General features: G+C 34.5%; 1 protein-coding gene across 6 annotated transcripts in view; it reads right to left on the bottom strand.

The window, feature by feature from the left end:
- Mmadhc (metabolism of cobalamin associated D) overlaps positions 1-13,599 on the bottom strand; it is a 77,624-nt gene extending 64,025 nt beyond the window's left edge. Inside the window, exons 1-7 of one of the 6 annotated variants that reach the window (XM_046426890.2) lie at positions 13,444-13,589; positions 13,010-13,066; positions 12,765-12,806; positions 9,710-9,854; positions 7,404-7,621; positions 4,670-4,775; positions 3,986-4,116 (exon numbers count right to left, since the gene is read on the bottom strand). In XM_046426890.2, coding sequence (XP_046282846.1) covers positions 3,986-4,116; positions 4,670-4,775; positions 7,404-7,621; positions 9,710-9,854; positions 12,765-12,806; positions 13,010-13,018 — 651 coding nt within the window. In that variant the 5' untranslated portion in view covers positions 13,019-13,066; positions 13,444-13,589. The other 5 variants (XM_058573502.1, XM_046426886.2, XM_046426889.2 and 2 more) reach the window with 5 other exon arrangements.
- Positions 13,600-20,661: the final 7,062 nt, after the last annotated feature.

Raw genomic sequence — 20,661 nt, 5'->3', positions numbered from 1 at the left:
ATCATCCTAATTTCTATAATGTCTATAATAACTTTATAAAAAATGTAAGCAGTGAAAATATGATAATGAATATTTAGTCTAGATCACATGTTGAAGAAAAATCATAAATGTTCAAAAGCAATGGCATAATTCCATTTTTAGCTACAACAGAGTAACAAGTACCAAATAGTGCTAAAAACTACACAAAGCAACGATTTTTAGACCCTGAATAATAGATAAAATTGTAGTTGTTGAAAGGAGCAAAACAAATTAAGTAATTTCCAAAACTGCTCTAACCTTCTGTCTAGGGACTTTTTTTTTTTTTTTGGCCAAAAGAAGGGAAAAATAAATAGAGACCATGGCATTCAAAATGTATTTAATTACTGGTGTCACTCAGCTAAGTAGGTGCAAAGTAAGAGTTCTGGACTGACTACTGAAACACCTGAAATTTTTAAGGGAGAATAGTAGAGATGATGCGATACACAAAGAAGGTTCCTGAGCAGCCTACAAAGCAATTCATCCCAGTTCCTTAGCAAAGGGCTGAGCTGTGTAAAGAGAAGGCAAGATTCTTTGAGGCATGGCAGAGGCTGTTAGTTGTAGGGTTCAGAACTGATGTGATACCTAGGGTCATGCATGAATATGAATACACATGAGAAACCTGGATTTCTTGATCACCAAGAATGAAGAGACCCCTCTGAGCACGTCTGGTCTTCAGCTAAAATACTCAAAAGTCTAAGATTTAGGAATGTAGGTATATCCTAAATTAGACACTAGCAAGCTAAAGCCCCATAGCCAAATCCTACCTGATACCTGTTTTGATATAAAGTTCTATGGGAACACAGCCACATCTATTCATTTATATATTGTTGCTTAAGGCTGCTTAAACATTAAGGCAGAACTGAGTAGTTGAGACTCAGTGACTGACAATGCCTACAAAACAGAAGACTCCCCATATGAGGATTTACTTTCTATTGTTTCAGTTACCTGCAGTCAAGCACCTTCCAAAAACATTCAATGAAAGAATTCTAGAAACATTAAGTTTTAAATTGCCTGACATTCTTAGTAGTGTAGTAAAATTTCCATCATGTCTGGGATGGGAATCATCCTTTTTGGTCCAGCATAGACACTGTGTATACTACCTGCGTGTTATTAACTGAATACCTGTCTTGATATCACAAGGTATCACAAGTGATCGTATACAAGTAACTGTTACTTTACTTAAACATGTCCCCAAAGTGCAAGAATAGTGATGCTTAGAATTAGAATATGTCAAACAGAAACTTTTTTAAAAAAAGTTGCTTTGGTACTACACCAGATCAGACCAAACCAGAATGGAGTTATTCAGGCCAGGGGCCACATGTTATTAAACTAACTTTAAGACAGGCTAGTTTTCAAAACAAACAAACAAAAAATAAGCCAGGAGCTACACAACCACCAATCTTAAGAGACCTCATTTATAGGAGCCAGCATAAGACAGTCCCCTGTCTTAACCCTACGGGGAAAATAACTATGAAAGGACCAAGCTGCTTCTCTCATTCTTAGTCCTTTTCTGTTGACAGAGCCAACCTTCTCTGCTCAGATCATTGGAAGCCTTGTTCTATTTTATAGAATAAGAAAGCCAATTAGATCTTTAAACTGTTAAATTTGGTTGAGGCTGTCTCCATGCCTTAAGTTCCAATTAACGTCCTAAAATCAATTTGGTACAAAAATAAACTGAACTACCAAGTTAGAAGTTTACTTGGTAACAAACAGCTGAGTATCAGCCAATCGCAGGTTGCCAATCATGTTCAAATACGATTCAGAGCTGTCATAAGCTGTATTTGGATCTCACTTCTATTTTCTGTCTATAAATACACCTTGCTTGCATGGCAGAGTGAAGTTTTCTGACCTTCTAATTCAGAGGGCTGCACTATTCCTACATCTTCTTTGCTTAAGTTAACTGTTAAATTTATGTCAAAAGTTTTTCTTTTTTAGAAAACTAAGTTAGTTATAATTTTGTTTTTTGACAACCCCAAATTTTGTTGCCCTCTGCTATAGAGGTATATCACTTATTTTCCCACCAATACCTACTTGTAAAATAATGACAAACATTAAAGTAACATTATATTCTCTAGATTATTTTCCATACTTAAATTTATTGATACAGTCCATTAACCTTCAAAATTCTTAAAAAGTCATTAGAATACATTTCAATTTAATGAATGTGCCATGACTAAAAACTACAAAGGTTGAGTAAAACAATGCAATCAAATATTTACAAGGATTAAAAAGAGAATTCCACATTATCAAAAGAATCAGTTTTTCTCTTAACATTTCTGTTCATCAACAGCAAACAGTGATATCTTCTGGAAAAAATAAGAACAAGTTTAAACCATAAAATATCTACTTGGAGAGTAAGCAAGGTGTGGTTCCAAAATAGTCACTAACATATATCAATCAAAATTATCTGTTTCTTTCGTAGAAAACGAGATGGTTTTCAGTCATAAATTTAAATTTCAAGATGAAGCAGGTTGCCATTTCAAAGCCCTGCAATTTATTATAGAAAACCAATTTAGAACTATACTGGAGTCAGTATCAAATTAGGTCTACAACTTTTAACTGTTCCAAAATTGGGACTACTAATGCAATGCACTTGTAAGAGATCTCTAACAGCTCAGTAACAGCGATGATAAGTACATATTTATGAAGCATTATCTTAATATGTAAATAAATATTATTGCTAGTTATTGCCTTTTAAACTCCATCTAAATTCACATCTTCTTAAAATCAGAGGCAATGCCTTGTGCCTCTCCTATAACCTCCTTTGTTAATTAATACATGATTAGTATATTCAAAATTGTTAAAGATTAAATGAAATTTATTAGAAGGTTCCATGTGGGACATTTAAGTATATAGTTATTATCATAAAATACTGTTGAATATGTAAATAGTAATATATTATTATAAATGAAAAGAGCCATACATCCAACCCTAAAGAAAAAATAATTCCTGACATCAAGCATGGGAGTTGGTAAAGATTTTTAAACTCATTAGCTAAAGTGAGCAAGTGAGTTATTCTTAACTTGTCATACAAGCAGAGGAATATTCTTATCTATCTTGTAGAAGAAATGATAAAATTCAATATCAAACTCTTAAGACAAATAACTGTACAGTTTTAAATTACTAGACTTGAAGTCATAATTCATCACCTCCTGGACTGATAAAAAAAAATGCTACGGTCCAGGTTAAGCTAGAGTGACAGCATATAAACTAGGACAATGGTTTTGGTGGGCAAATTGACATTATTTACCAAAATTTAAAATGTAAATGCCTCTTAATTCAGGAATCATCTATTTAGAAATTTATGGATATTAGATTCATTAAAATATATGTAATAGATTTTTCACTGGTGTGTTGCTGGTAATAGCAAAAGTTTGATTTTCATCTAAATCACACAGGAAATTTTAGAATAATTTTAAAAAACTTATGGTTTACTTGTATAATGAAATACTATAAAGATTCTACCAAAAATGAGCTATATCTACATATAATGGTATGGGAAGTTATTAGGTTAAAAGCTAAGGTGAAAAAAAAATGTTGTATTTGTATACAGTATTTATTGTGCTATTTTACTGTTTATTGGTACTATTCTTGGAGATTGTTGGGGTAATTTTCACTATTTACTTGACATGCCTTACAGTGGAGAATGGGAGCAGATGGAAGGAAGGGGCAAAAAGAAAAAGAGTATATAAAGAGTTTCAAAAAAGTTGTTTTGCACTACTTTTTCCAAATTTCCTAAAACAGATTTAAATTTTAGAAAAATTAAGGAAAGTATTGAACAGAATCTAAGTTTTTTAAAAATACTAATGACAAAAAAAATTGCAGCTTTTTAGTTCTTAGAAAAAGATGTTTAGTATTGAAATGTTTCAGAGAATGAACAAAGACTGGAAAAGACATTTTAATACACCATTTTAATGGTATTTAAGTTGGACCATGAAATTAAATTGTTAGTAATTAAGAAAATTACCTTTTCTAAGAGCATTTCTCTTTCAAGTTCTACCTCTTCACTCCAAACAGTCATATCATTCTTAGTTTTCTGCGTTACAGTCAGAATCATTAGTTTGCTATTAGCTACTTCTGGAAATAGTGACTCAAAATCTATAAATAAGAATAAAAATCCAAGAAGAAAATAATTTGCTTTAAAAAAAGATGTAGTTCATAAAAATAACACTTCCTTAGAAAAATTATGCTTAAGTTAAATTATTTTTACTAAGTTATTACAAATACACTTTATTTTTTAAAAGAATAAAGTGAACTTATCTTAGTTCACTTCTATTTTTGTTGGACGAGTTGAAACATTACTGGCAACAATTCTGGAGGATAAGTAGAATTACATGCTATTGCTGTTAATAAAAATTTTCAAATAAATTTGTTATTTAGATTTGTCTCCATTATACATTAGTTCATGAAATTATAGATCTAATAATCATGCAGGAGTATAAATGACAAGTTTTAGGTAAAAAGCATGAGATCTGATTTTGGAGGACATTTGAAAGCCTTTATCTTAGACATGCAATCATTTCCAGTCAGACACACTAATATTAAGACACAGAGCATTATAGTTCCTTTGGAGTACATTACTCAATGCATAACAAAATCAGTAATATTACCTTAAACGTGTTAGTGTTTCAATATATGAGGTGTGACATACCTCTTTGAAGCAATTCTGGACATGTCTGGATTGCACACTCCACTCTGGCACTTTCAAAATAAGTTTCTGCACTGTTAATTTCTTGTTCAACCGGTCCATCATTACCCTATGGGGACCAAGGATTATAAGTAAAATCTGAAGTTCAAATACAATAATATATCTGTTAAGAACTCATCTGGTTAGAAAAATTTTTAAAATAATTCTTATTAGAAGGTATTTTTGGGGGGTGGGAGGATAATACAGATAGAACCTAGGGGTGGGCCTTCTACCACCTACGGTAAGACAGGGTCTTGCTAAGCTGCCCAGCCTGGCCTCAAACTAAGTTATCCTCTTGCCTCAACCTTCCCTATAGTTGGGATGACAGGCTGGGCTACCACACTTAACTGGTAATAATTTCTTATATACTCAAAAAACTTTTCTCCAAGATGAATCGATGATCTGAACCTTTGAAATTCTGAATAAAATACAACAAAAATATGCTGCTGATATTCTAGGATACGATATGAAGAGAATTTGGATGAAAAACTAAAATGCCATGTTTATACCTTAAAATGTTATGTATTCTGGTATTTTGTGATTATATCTAATTATATATTATTTTGTTCAATAATCTACAAAATTGGGATAAGAACACTAACTTAAAAGTAACATGATTAAATAATACAGCCCCTCCCACAGGTAGGGCTTAGAGGTCTTTATTAAACTGAATATGTCTAACACTTTAACAGGAGCAGGCACTATAAAGGTTATTAAAAAAAAATAAAATAAATCCAGTCTTCTTTGACATATCAAACCTAGTAAGAGAAAGAGAAATCAGATAAAGATTGAAATTGTCATTTTTGAGGTACATATTAACTACTGTGTGTTTAGTAAGTAAGGAACAGGTAGAGCATAGGTTAGAAAATTAGAAGGAAAAACAGTCCAGCAGAGATAATTATATATAACAGTATACAATGGTGAAAGACAATGATATGTTAAAAAAAAAAAAAAAAGAGAGAAGTGGTGGGAAATAAGATGGGAAAGAAATCAAAATTGTGAAAGGTCTTTTACGCTACATTAAGAAATTTTGACTTTTGTCTATATGCAACAAGTAGTAGTAATATCAAATATAAAAAACTAGTATTAATGTGGAAAATGTATGGTAATGAGGAACAGGTAAAAGATCAGTTAACAATCAACATTCACTGATCCCTTAGTGGATTTTTGTGCTTTAAGTACATTTTCAAATTTAATTCTCACTGCAACCTTGTGGACTGAAGATTATTATTGTCCCTCCCTTTTTTTCCACATAAAGAACCAAAGGCTCAGAGAGATTAAGTAACTTTCTCAATGTCAAAAAATTAAGTGGTAAAGTCAACTTATAAACCCAGATTTATCTAATCTAGATTTTTAGAGGCAAGACAGGCTCTGAGCAGAAAACTGGAAAGAACAACTTCACAGAAAGAAGTGATTTTGACACTGTGGAGATATGACTGAGAAGGGGAGTCAAGTTTAGTGCTGTGATTTTTATCTTGATACAAAGGAAATATGGTTATACTATTAATAGTATTGGTGGACTTCTTCATTTCTTAATGTAGCTTGAATGACCTTTTACAATTTTGACATCTTACCTTTTCCTTCTTATTTCCCACTACTTCCTCTTTCTCTGTATGTCAACTACGATATACTTTCATTTAAAATAAAATATGCCTTTCTCATTCACCATGCAAAATCTGGGATGTTTGGTAGATAAATGAAAATGTAGAGCCAGAAATGTGAGAAATAGAAATCGTGAGTTAGGGATTATAAAAACCTAGCCTGTGGAGAAAGCCAAGGGATTATGTGAACAAGGAATAATTTAAATGAGGATGAAGCAACTATGTAGGAAAAAAATCACTTAATTAGTAGGCAGAGGAGGAAAGAAGAACCAAGAAGACTGAGAAGGAATTATCTGAGATACAAGGGTAGGGGAGGTCAACCGTGTCCCAATGTCAGGTCATCTGATATATAACTTATAATAACATATGACAGGGAAGGCTGTTCCTGATAATACAGATTTGGTCAAGCACTCTGCCTGAAATGATGCAGAAATGTGAAAAAAGATAAAGTGTTAGGGGCTTGACCAAAATTCTGAACTGCATGTTACTTTTCCTTGAATGAGCAATGATGCAATGTCAGTTTAAAGTATTTCAACAAAACTAAAAACAACAACAAACTCAAAAACCCTCAGAAATCATTTAAAACACACACACACACACACACACACACAAACATAGAATCCTTTCTTTTTAACATACTGTAAACAATTTCAGAGACCTCAAAATTTTCTTTAGCTTTTAAGAGTGGCTAGTGAAGTATTAAGTTGGTTAGAATTAAGTGCATACTCAGATTATAATTGCCATTTTTAAAAAGTGAAAAACAGGTAACCTAAATTTTCAGTGACAAAGACATAATTAAATCATCTATATTGGAAATAGTTATTAAAAAGCATATTTTTGAAGACTTAATTACCTACAACAGATTGTAACCTAAAATTATATAAAAAATTATACTGCAAACACTGTATAGCTTGGACAATGTCAAGTTTTTTTTTTTTTTTTGCTTTTTTTTAAGGACTGTTTATGTTGTTATTATATATACTAGGATCCTAGGATCAAGTTTTTTTAAAAAAACTTTTCAATGTAAAAGTGACATGCTCAGATTAAGAAAAAGTATTGCATTAATAATTAGAAAAACAATGATATTAGCAATTTACCTGAAATTCATTCACATACTGTGCCATCACAAATTCATGTCTTTCAGTTGATAAAGGTTCTGCCAGAACATCAGGCAAAGTTTTATGAACCTGGTTTTTCTTCTGTGATGCAGTCCCATTGAGGTGACAATCAAAACCTATGTTCCCAGGAAGCTGGAATCTCTGATCCTGAGGTCCAAATGGTCCCATAGTTTCATCAGGCCACACTGTTCTAGAGCCTGAAGAGGAGAAACAAAACACATAATTTCCTTCTTAGCAGTCAAGAACATTTGCATACTGAAAGAATGTTCTTACTATTGTATTTTTTTGCCTACAAATAGATATCTGAAATCTGCTTTCTTGTATGAACATAAATTAGTTTCATGTGGTTTATACAAATTAAAGTAACTAGCTGACGGCTCACAGGCAACTCCATTATTAGGGGAAAAATTCAATAAAGTACTCTAATTAATACATGAGATATTTGATAGTCATTAAAAAGAATACAAGTAAACTTTCATGTACCAACACAGAATGATGTCCAGGACATATATCTTTAAAAGAAAAGCTAAGTCAAAGGATAGCATTAATAACAGTATTTATTTGACTTCCTTATATTCCTATTTTTAAACAATGAGAAAAAGACCTAAAAGGAAGGACACCAAACTTAAAAATGGTCTTCCTTAGGAAGGGGCATTCAGCTGCCATTACTAAGTGGCACAAAACACTAATGGACTGGGGCAAAAAAATTGAGCATTATGTAACATAATTCTGTTTATCAGCTACCTGAATTAATACAGACTACAAATACTGCAATAACAGATACTTGTATGGTTTCTAATTACTTGTAAGTAAGAAGGCTGTAGATAGCCACTAGTAATTGACTGGTTAGTTCCTAAGATAAAGTTTTGAATGTGATTGGTTTTAAAGAACAATCAGGTCTACCAGTGTCAAATTCTCTTCAGAAAAAATAAATGTTCTATATTAATAGGATTTGAGCATATTTTAATGTTTACTGATCACTTAGGATTTCTCTTCTGAGAAAGGCCTGTTTTGATTATCCTGTTTTATTTTTGTTTTTTCTACTGGGTTGTATTTTTTTCTATTAATCTAGGGGAAAATTTTTCAGGATACCAGCCGCTTATATAATCTGAATGACAAATATTTCATTTGTAATACACACACAGTTAAGTTTTCCAGTAATATAAACTGGGTAATAGTCAAAGATGAAGTTACAAAGGAAAAGCAATGCAGGATGGAAGGCTTTGAAGACCCAAATGAACTTAAATTACATTACACTCACCACATGTTTCAAGAAAAGAAGAATTCCATGAATAATACTTTCAGCACACAATAGGTTAAGTGTGCATTATAAACTTTCAAAACACAAATAAGGCATGTATATGGCATTTTTCTCAAACTTACTTAATAACAGAACACTTTTTTCAAAAAAACTTGAACTCTTACAGTCTGGGAACTCTAGCTGAGAGTAATAAGAGTTAATCATGGCTTATCATGAGAGCAACATGATTAAAATATTTTAGTGGTGTGCAAAATAGAAGCAGCAGACTTTGTAGACAGCATAAATTACTGATTGAATATACACTTTACAAGAAGTCAGCTATATTAAAAGAATCCGACTGGTGTGAGAGGATATCTCATTGTAGTTTTGGTTTGCATTTCCCTAACTGCTAATGGTATTGAACATTTTTTCACATATCTGGTGGTCATCTGTATTTCTTCTTTTGTCAAGTATCTGTTTAATTCATTTGCCCATTTATTTATTGAAATATTTGATTTTCTGGTGTTACTTTTTTGAGTTCTTTATATATTAAACATATTAATCCTTTATCAGAAGAGTAGTTAGCAAAGATTTTCTGCCATTCTGTAGGTTCTCGCTTCACATTTCTAATTTGTTTCCTTTGCTGAATATGCACCAAACTTTTTCCTAGAAACATGCTTTACCATAATCTCTCTCAATGCTGGACAGTGAGACACAGTTTCTAGTTAAGCCCACGTGATCACTGCAAATATCCCATACCCTACAACACTCTGTATTCTAAAAGGTATATTAAATGCATTTTTGACCTCTCATGTCTTCAATTTTTGCAGGGTTAACTGGGATTTAATCGCACCATAAGATAAGGAGCATCTATATTCATTCTTTAATATTGTATCTTTCTGGATAATAAATATTTAGCCAGAGCTCTGACTTATTTTAAATGGAATAAACACAGCTTCCTAAATCAGAAGAAGAAATATTAGAGGAAATGCAACTCAAATATTTTGAAATGATTATAAGTGAAGCAAAAATAACATCTACTTACATATATCTGGAGGGGCAGTGGCCACATGAGATTCATCTGAACCTGACGATCCTGCAGTTGAAAAGGCTTTTGGATTGACAACTCTTTTAACTAAAGAGCAAAATCCCGGGAGATAGGAAACCAGTCTGGCTCTGTTACAGAGCACCTAAGATGGCAGGAAAAATAGGACTATTTATTCTAGATATAAATGTTATAATTTCTGCCAAGTTTTCATACTGCAATACATCTTTTAAAGCCAAAATTTATTCCACTTCTGTTGAAACCTACTATGAAACAAGCATTAAAATACATATATAATTTAAAAAATAAAATACTGTCAGTTGTCAGAATCAAAGCTGTCATTTATGTTGAACTCTAATAAAATGAAGACAGAAAAACCCTGGTTGGGGAGGGGAGGGCATCTTCACGCATGTATGCCTGATAACAGAAACCATCACAAAAGATTGCCCAAACCACAATCGACACAAGGCTACCACAGCTTGTATATAAAAAACTTTATAATATTGTCTACTCAACAACTGCCCACCCATTCAAACTTGGACTTAGTACCTCTGTTACTGATCCTTGTGACCAAGGATAATTATTTGAAAATAACTATGGAACCTTCCTCATTTTACTTTTAAAAACCCTTGTCTTTCTGTGTATTCCCACTGTCTGTCAAGGTATGTGTGTTCTGGATTTCAATCACTTTCTTACTCCCAAATAAAATAAACTATTTTTCTTTGGAAAGCCTTTGTATATCCCATTCATTTTAGGTTGACAATACAAATATTAAGACAAAAAAAAAAAAACAAGTAATAATTCAAAGAAAAGTATATGTCTTTTCCAATAAAGGCCAGAATTCAATTGTGTCATGAAAGAAAGGAAACTCATAAAAGATACTTCATTTAAAGACAACACTACAAAGGTGGCAAAAGTAAGATTCTTATATCCTTAAGATACAGAAATTTCCAAACCTCTCCTTGGACCAAAATCTGTTTCCTTTCTAATAGTATTCTTATTTTATAAATTGTGGTAATTGTCAGGCACAGCAGCACACACCTGTAATCCCAACGGCTTGGGAGGCTGAGGCAGAAGGACTGCAAGTTCAAAGCTAGCAACTTAGCAAGGCCCCATCTCAAAATAAAAAATGAAAAAGGGCTGAGGAGGTGCTCATTGGTTAAGTGCCCCTGGGTTCAAACCTAGGTACCAAAATATATAAATAAGTAAGTAAGTAAGTAAATAAATAAATAAATAGTGGTAATTATTGCCCAAGCCAGTCTCTTTTGATTGGATGGCAATGTCCAATTTCCTTCATTTTAGCATAAATCTTTGCGGTACATTTTCTGATCTTATATTCATTTCCTAGACATTGAAATCAGATATAATGGGTGAATATATAAATATCTTCTATGCATACACTTTTAGCAAAAATATCTGAGTCACAATGAATTAATGCAAGAGTTGGCAAATTATTCACAAGTACAGCCTATTGCTTTGGTAAACAAAGTTTTATTTTAATACATACATACCCATTCACTTATTCATTGTGTCTAACTGCTTTTGCACCATAATGGCAGAGTGAAGTAGCTGTAACCAAGAGTATACGGCCCACAAAACTTAAAATATATATGATTTGGCCCTTTAATAGTAAAAAACCCATCACTAAAAATTCTTAGTTTAATGGAAATCAGTTAGCATACATATTAAGCGTCAAAATGTCCATGCTTCAGAAACTAGACAAACTTGAAATATGCCTTTCTGATATAAAGAAGCAGCCTTCTGGTAGCTATAGCAATTTGTTGCTAACTAATGCCATTGGGCTACGTGAATTCAGGACTGCTCTATTTTTATGAAAAGCAGGTATGTATTTCTTCAACAAGTATCCTACCATATATGAAATTTTAATAAAATCTGTAATTTTTTAGATAAAAAGCATAACATCACAAAAGGTATATTTTAAAAAGAGTTATAATATCAGTTTGCTAGACTCTGAAGCATTGATATAACTCTCAATTGGAATGTTAACTAAACTGTCAAAGACATGCATATTTCATTACTAACATCCATTCAGAGTTTACAATGCATATAAATTAATACAAAAATTTTAAACAATTTAAATACTAAAATTTTTTAGTATAAATTTCATTCTAAAAAATAACCTAAACTATTTGCCCTACTGAACTAATTTATATTCATGTAAGCCAAAATAAAGGTCAGATATTAATATTATACTTACATTAATTTCCCTCTTTTCAAAGTACCATATACACCTTTTACAACGTTCCGTTCTGTACAGATTATGGGTAGGCAAAAATTCATGTTAAAATTAAGCCCAAATTGTTAGACTACTCTTATGATTTGACTGTGTAGCCACACATTTGCACTTACTAATTGCAAGAATAATATCTCTGCTGTTGCCCATCCATCTTTCTAACATTCAGGTCTGATTAAGTCACCACAATTTACGGAATATGGCTTCATTCAGGGTTCCCTACTATTTGGTCCCAACCTCAGAATTCAACCTTACCTTCTAGTGATCAGCAGGTGGAAATGATTTAATTTTTGAAAGGAGCAATGAGTAGTGTTCTTTGAACAACTTCCGTTCTTCCCACCCATATCTTAATTATCAGATTTTATTCAGTTTTCAAATCTCAAATGCTTTTCACAGTAGTCTCCAAACCCTACTTTTCCTTCTGCACAAAACTCTGAATGTGCATTGTACCTTTTCAAAGTTTTAAAAAAAGATTATGTACTACTTTTATTGTAGCTGTTTTCATATGTCTTATGTCCATATTATATGAATTCTCTAAGGTAAAGTAGGATGTGTATAACTTTTTTTCTTTTTCTTTTTTCACAGACTAGGCAAGCACTCCCTCACTGAAATACACCCTCATTCTTGGATGTGTATAATTAATCACAGGGTACTTAAGAGTCAATGCTGATGTGAATGAATACCTTTTGATTTCATTTTGTAGAATCTGGAAGGCCACTTCCTATATTGCAACGGCTACAAATCCTTCAGTTTTGCTAACCAGAAATAAAAAGGGGCTTTATATAAATTCTAAATACTTACTGGAATAATGTCTTTAAAATATTGGGTTTTAAAATTTTCTGTCTAGAAAAATAAAATTGGAGAGATAAGTACATGCATATTAAAAGAATATTTGTGTTCAAACTACCTTAAAAGGATCACAACATAATTTCATAGCCCCTTGCTTCTCCTGACATTTTTGATACACTAACATCATGACGTCAAAGCCCTCATAATGAAATCCGTCTGATTCCTAACAAGTTCAACTGACTTTTAAGACTACTCACATTGGCCATTTCCAGTGGAGAAGAAAGACACAAAATCTTCTCCTTCGCAAAGTATTCCTGGGAAAGGACAAAACAAAACAGGCTAGTGACAGACAGAACTCTGAGGGACCGCTCCGGAACGTCCCCTATAGCGTGCTGAGTCCCTCCCCCTCGGCAGGATGACCTCCGAGCTGCCCCTCACCCCCGAGGCCAGACTCCCCCCGCCGACCCCAGGAGGTGGCGGCTCCGAGTGTCCCCGGGCACACGTGTGCCGGCGGAAAACCCACCCGACCCGGGGAGGTGGGACGGCCAGCCTTCAGAGCGCCGGGGTCCACGCAGATGTTTTAACACGGATCAGGGCTGTTTGGCAACAGCTCCGAAAGGAGGCTCGGGCTGCGCGGAAGAGGAAGGGGCGGTGATAGGAAGACAGGGGATCTCCGTAATCAGGGCAATACCGAGAAGTCTGGGCCCAAGATTGGCGAGTTTGGAGGGGCTAAGGCGGGCGGAAACCATCCGTACCAATCACCACCCGCCTCCAGCGGTCCCAGATTCTGACTCTTCGCACCGTCAAAATGGCTGCGGCGAAGGCGATGAGGGTAGCGGCTACTTTGGTCACGACCAGGCCAACTAAGTTGCTTCCAAGTGCATCGATGCAAAGGATCGTCGAACCGATGATGCGCACGCGTGTCACGTAGGCCTACCAGAGCCGACCTTCGATTGGCTGAGCCTGGGCTGACAACAAGGGTGGACCAAAGCCGGGAGGTGTCAGCTGGGAGTTAGCAAGGAGGGCTCCAGGCAGTGTTAGGCCGGAGTTTTCCCTTCGTTCATTGATTTTTGTTTTATTTGATAGATTCCTCCCACTCTCAGCTTTTCTTACTGACTCCAGAATATACAGTCTTCTGTTCTTTGTATAATTATGTATTTTTCACGAATATTTTTCTTTTAAGCACAGGGCACTTTTTCTTTTTATTTCCCCACTTCTACTACAGTGCCACTTTCACTACAGGCTCGGTAAATACGTATCCAATGATTTATTTATAAATAGCATATCCTTTTAATTTATGTTAATGCATTTTTTAAAAATAGTAACTAAAGCACAAATTTTTTTTCATATTTCTTAATTTTTGACTTATTGTCTGTTTGTGTATCAGAATTCTGAGTACCACATCACATTTAGTCACCGTGTCTCCTCAGACTCTTCCAGGCAGTGACAGTTTCACAGAGTTGGTTTGCTTTTGTAACCTTGATAGTTTTGAGGCATACTAACAAAGCACTTTTTTTTTTTTATAATACATGATAGTAGAATCCATTTTGACGTACTTGTACAAGCATGGAAAATATCTTGTTCTAATTCTTAATCCAGCACCTCTCCTTTTCCTTTCTACTCCCCACCCCCTGCTCCTTTCCCTTGATTGATCTTTCTGCCATTTACCCATAGTTATTTTTTAAAATTAATTTCTTATGGGTGTACCCGATTGTGAGATTCACTGTGGTATATGTACATAGGAAAGTTATATCCATTGTCTTTCCTTTTCTCATCCTCCCTCCCTTCCCTTCATTCTCCATAAGACATTTTGTTGAATATCCCACAGTTGGAGTTTGCCTGATGTTTTTTCTTATGTATTGATTGGAGTTATAGGACTTGGGGGATAAAGAGGTAAAGTACCCTCCTTAACACATCACATCAAGAGTACATATGATTTTTCACTATTGATGCTAATCTTTATCACCTTGCTAAGGTAGTGTTTGCCAGATTTTTCAACTGTGAAGTTATTCTTTTCCTTTGGAAGCATGTCACTATGTGCAGCTCAAATTGTAGGAGTGAGAAGTTGTGCTTCATCTCTTTAATAGTAAACTATCTTCATAAATTATTTGCAGTTCTTCTGCATGGAAGATCTTCTGTTCTGCCCCATTTGTTTGTGTATTCAGCCATTCATATTAGAATGTAGTTATGGATGTTTTACATTTGGGGTTGTGATCCAATAGTATTTTGTTGTTTTTCCTGTTTTGATCATTGGAATTTCTTTTAGTTGACACCTCTGCCTTTTTGACATACCCTTGAAGTTTTTTTGTGTTTTGTTTTCCATGAACACTTCCTTAGTTTCTGGCACTACAAGATGCTCCAGGATCATCTAGTATGTTCCCCTGATCTAATCCTAGAATCATCACTTTCCCAAGGAGCCATGGGCCCTTTAATGGAAAATGACATTAGAAATCAAGAGTTGGACATTTTGAATATTGTTGCTTCTAGGCCTTTTCAGTTGCAGAGCAAGGAGATATATGTATGTAAATTAACCTGAGTAAATGCAGGTATCTATAAACAATTATATATGTATCCATCTGTTTCTTTGTCAGCTAAACAAGAGTTCATGCTGATATCTCCAGCTTTAATCCAGCACCACATGGATCATGCTCGTCTCCTCCCTCTGCTCATCTGTAACTTTGCACTCCAGTGTGAGAAACTCGGCTCTCATTGTCTGTCATCTATTTAATTAATTGTTCAATTCCTGTTTACATGTATAGTGAGTTCAGAACTGTTAACTCTCCATGTACACGTATAGTGGGTTCAGAATTGTTACCAGGTATGCCTATGGGAAACAGATTTAACAGCTAGAGTCCAATACTTATGTATACTTTTTTGCCTTTTGTCTTAACAGACTCCACTCATTTCCATATTTATTCAGGTCAGCAATCCCACCTTTTTCAATGAGGTTATTTTATACGTTTGTAATATAAAGTGTTTTGCTTTATATTAGTCTGCATTCTATCCTGGGATTCTTTGAGCTCCTATGATTTCTTTAAAAATCTTCATCTATTAAAGTTCTCTTTGTGCTGTAAAATTCTAGGAGTTTTGACAAATGCATATATCGTGTTGTGTGTATATGTACATAACATTATTCATATGTAAATGACATGTTGTCATGTATACTTCATTCCATATACTTATGGAATGTTTTTTCCACTCTGAAAAAAAAAAGTCCATTATGCTTCATGTACTAAACCCTCTCACCTCTTCAAATGCCTAACAACCACTGATCTGTTTACCATCTCTATGGTTTCAACTTTTCCAGAATGTCATAGAAATGGCACTATATAATAAGTACCATTTTCAGACTGATTTCTTTCATTTAGCCTTCATTCTTGTGTATGTGATTTGATAGCTCATTCCTGTATTTTTTAACCTCTGAATAGTATTTTAATGTACAAACTGAATACTTTGCTTTCTTCCAATTTTTGATGATTACGAGTAATCTGCTTTAAAGGATTTGTGTGCAGGGTTTTTCTGTGGACATGTTCCTAAATCAGTTGGGTAATACCTAGGAAAACAATCATTGGCAATTATATTTTTATAAGATATTTGAAAAGAGTACTATTAGGTAATTTGAGCATTTTCCCCACAATCATAAGTATAATTAATTTAACAAGTACTCTTCTCTTTTGGAAACATGGAGCAAACTTTTTCTACTTTTGTCCAATTACTACAATTAGTGTCCCAATTAATGGTCTTCACAAATTGCATGCCATCTGACACCCTGCAGCTGTTCATATCAATGAATACTCAATCCAAGACTAAGCACAATGTCTTAAAATATCTTAGCTAAGGATATCCATGGAAGGAGATTCCATGACTTCCCTGGGAAACATCATCTGACATCTCAAAACCACTGACTACTAGGAAATTGTCCTTGGCCCAGACTCCTCAAGCTGAATATTTATTTTCTTTTTGCTGTCCATAGTGCAAGACAGCTGGTCAGTATTGGGATGGAAAATAAAAATTCCTCATTTTGAATTGTATTTTTTAATTGTTGCTTTTTATTTTTTAGAACTTTATTTTATTTTTTATGTGGTGCTGAGCATTGAACCTAGTGCTTCACATGTGTCAGGCAAGTACTCCGCCAGTGAGCCACAACCCTAGCCCCAATTGTTGCTTTTTAATATTAGAAATTTGTGTCTCTAAAATTGGGATAATGGCTGAATTCATCAGATTCAAGATGAGATTTGATGTTGAAGGAGAATTGCATATTTCTCAGAGAAAATGCCAGATGTAAGCAAGAAAAATAAGAAAGAGGTGAGAGCTCTCTTTATTGGGGCTTCTGGTCTCCAGTTACAATCTGGATGTCAAGTCCCTCAGGGATGGAGAGTGCAGAAAAGCTCCAAAGAAGTTGGCAATTTGGGACCTTTACCCTGTAAGTATTAGTGACATGAAATTAAATTTTAAAGTAGACATTCTAGACTTAAGGAGAGAATTCTGGATTATCTTTTTAATACGAATACCTCTACCACCTCCACTGATGCTATTCTAGAAGGGCAGCACCCTAGATATGTAGGTAAAAGTGAAACAAAACAGGCTGGAGAGGAGTCTTGAATCTGGTATTTTTAGTGGAGTCATATGGGCAAATTACTTAGACCCTTCATGCTTTAATTTTCTCATTTATGAACAGCATAATAATTGTGTCTATATCAGAGTTTTTGTGAAATGAGTTTTGTAGCTATACTTATATAATAACAACAGCAACACACACACACACACACACACACACACTGCAGTAGAATACAGCATAGAAGCCTTTAGAGAAGGGACCACTGAGCTCAATGTTGCAGTTATTTACAACTCATGATTTTGTGCTTCATAATTCCTTTTCCTATTTGTCGTTACATAATAAGATTTCTGGTTGAATGATGTTTGTAAGCTTTTTGAGACCAGGAATCACATATTATTCATCTTTGCTGTGATAGAAAATCATCTGTCACAGAGAAGTAAGAGAAAAAAAGAGGCAGTGATCAACAATACAGCAGGGGGATCACTGTCAGGAATAACTTCACAGTAGAGGTAATATTTGTGCTTTGACAATGAATAGGTGTTTGCCTAAGTGTCAAGGAGAGACGTAGAACTGAGGACATTTCAGGCAACAGAGGCAGCAGGAATAGAAGTACAGAATCCAAAACACTATGGGTGTCTGGGAAATGCAAAACTAGTTTGAGAAATTGAATTGAAAGGTAGATTTGGGGAAATCATTATCAGCTTTCAATGCCATTGTAAGGTACATGTAATACTGGAAGCACTGAGAAGCAGTGGGTAGATTTAAGCAGAGTCATGAAATTATCAGATTTGTGTCTTGGGAAGATCATCTGGCTGCAGTACAGAGCACAGATTTGGGAAGGTGTGGGACTGAATTGGACCAATGGGGCAGGAGAAATTGTGGTCTCCATGAGAAAGAACACAAGAGTCCCAACTAAGGGCTGGGGAAAGGTGGGAAATCAACACAGCATAGCCATCCATTTGGTTATAAAAGAGGAAAAGGGGACAAGTTGAAGATTATCCCTAAATTTTTGGCGTGAGACACTTGATGAATGGAGTTTTTCGCTTGTGTTCTGTTCGGTTTTATATTAACTGTGTATTGACCAGGGCCTTGCACATGCTAGGCAACCTATCATATCTTGCTGAGCTACATCCTAAGGTAGCCTGGATTACAGGTGTGCACCATTATGCCTGACTTGGAAGTGCTTTTATTGAGACTGAAAATCAGTAATGTTAATATTTGTGGAATATAAGCTTTGTGGCAGGCACTTGGATGGGTATTTTTCTCTAGCTACTTTATTTCTACAAACAATGCAGAAAATGGAGATAATATTATTCTCCTGCTATAAATAAAAACATCAAAGCCCAAAGAGGTTAAGTATCTTACTCAAGTTTCCACGGTTACATTTAAATCTAGGTCTGTTTGGTTTTAAGTTAACGTTCCCTTTCTCATAGGATATTGCCTCCCAGGAGAAGAATAGTTTTAAGGGGAAAGATAATGAGATTGGTGTGGGATATTTTTAAAAATTTACTTATTTATTCTAATTTTATTATACATAGCAGCAGAATGCATTGTAATTCATAGTACACATATACAGCACAATTTTTCATGTGGGATATTTTAAGATGACTGAAGGACATTCATGTGGAATTGTCCAGTTAGTTGTTTGAAAGCCTAACTATTGCTAAGGAAATTATGTAGGAGATAGAGATTCCAGGCTCATTGACATGTTAAGGCACAGGAACCCCTTGAGTTGGAGAACTAGGCTTTTGGGAATAGGCTTTGGGAAGTTAGAAGAAAGTTTATGAAACTCCAAAAAATGTATGTACATTTTTGTATAATTTATAAGAAGATCCATTTCCCCGCCCTAGGGAGAAGGTGCATAGTTTCTTTAGATTCTTAAAGGAGTCCATGTCTATGAAAAGATCAAGGGCCACTTGTGAAGCATCTGAAAGGAAGATGGCAAAAATTAGAACTCTAGGAAATATCAAAGGGTTAGCAGAAGAAAAAACTAGTGACAGAGGTAGAAAATTTTCATCAGAAAGTAGAATAAAATCATCATAGAACAGAACTCTAGACATCAGAAAGTAATTGCACAATGTTATTAGATGGAACAGGAGGAAGTTCATCTAATAACAAAAGAATCCATCATATTTGATTGACAGGGCAGTGGTGACTTTGCTGAAGGAGTTTTGATGGAGCAGTGGGGGATGGATTTTATTTACTGTGGTTTTCAAAGGATGTTGCATAAACCTCTTGAGACAGAGATTTTTTTTTCTCTTTTTTCACTGTTTCTGGACCTTCACTCTATTTCTGCCACAGAGAAGTGATCAATAAATATGTTTTGAAAGCTGAACGTATGAAGAAGTGGTGGTCAGAATCATTAATAACTGCTGTTCTTTGTGGTTCTATTTCCAGGCTCCATACTTGCCTATCATTTATCTTCCCAACAACTCTGCCAGGTAAGTAGTAGTTTCTACAATTCATAAATAAAGAAATTTAGTGATATTCAGATGCGAAATAAACTACCTGATACCATAGAGTTACATGCAGTGATAGATGCGAGATTATGAGATTCAAACTTGTATTTGTGTGGCTCCCAACTCTCTGTTCATACCGTGAAATGAAACAGAGAGAGCTGTCTCTATGTAGCTGTCTCTCAACTGTTATTCCAATTTTCCTTATCTACTTGTTCTCCTGCTTTCATTCCCTTTTGGTTTGGTCTTCATATTCACAGGAAAAACAGAGCCTTCCTAGAATTATAAAGGTTGATCAAAGTCCCAGATTATGAGATTATTCAGAAGCTAATATGTAATCCTTAGGGTTTTCTTTCTCATCTCAGTCTCACAGCTGCCTGCATTAATGCCTTCTAATGCCTTCTGATAAACACATGGCCTCCTTTTTATTCTAGATAGCACTGATTCTCAACAATAAAGAATGCATACTTAAGCAAATTAAGGAATACATACTCAACACTGAGTGCTCAACCTGGAAAGATGATTGTATATCTCAGCCTGCTATTTCTATAAAGACAATAGTATTATAAAACCATAAGAGACAAAAGGGAATATTTTCTGCTCAACTAAGCATATCTAAAGTGTAGTAGAAATTTGGAGACAGTTTTCTGTGTTATTTTTAAAAAGGTTTCATAAAGCTATTATTTGTTTGAAGTAAAGTAACATGTAAAGGAAGAGTAATAAGAATAAAAAGGGTGTGGGCAAAAGAAAAGTATGTGGTTAATTTTGTTCTTTGACTCGGTCACAGAACTCAGCTGTTGAGAATACTTCTTTGAAGTTGTCTGCATGGATGCTCTGGTAGCTCTGTAGTATTTTATCCATTATGACAGGCAGACACTCTGGCAATTTACAGAAA

Source organism: Marmota monax, unplaced genomic scaffold, assembly GCF_021218885.2.
Source record: "Marmota monax isolate L192 unplaced genomic scaffold, Marmota_monax_Labrador192_F-V1.1 WCK01_AAM20220418_F8-fsc00048, whole genome shotgun sequence".
Lineage (NCBI taxonomy): Eukaryota > Metazoa > Chordata > Mammalia > Rodentia > Sciuridae > Marmota > Marmota monax.
This window is presented reverse-complemented; position numbering and strand designations above follow the sequence as displayed.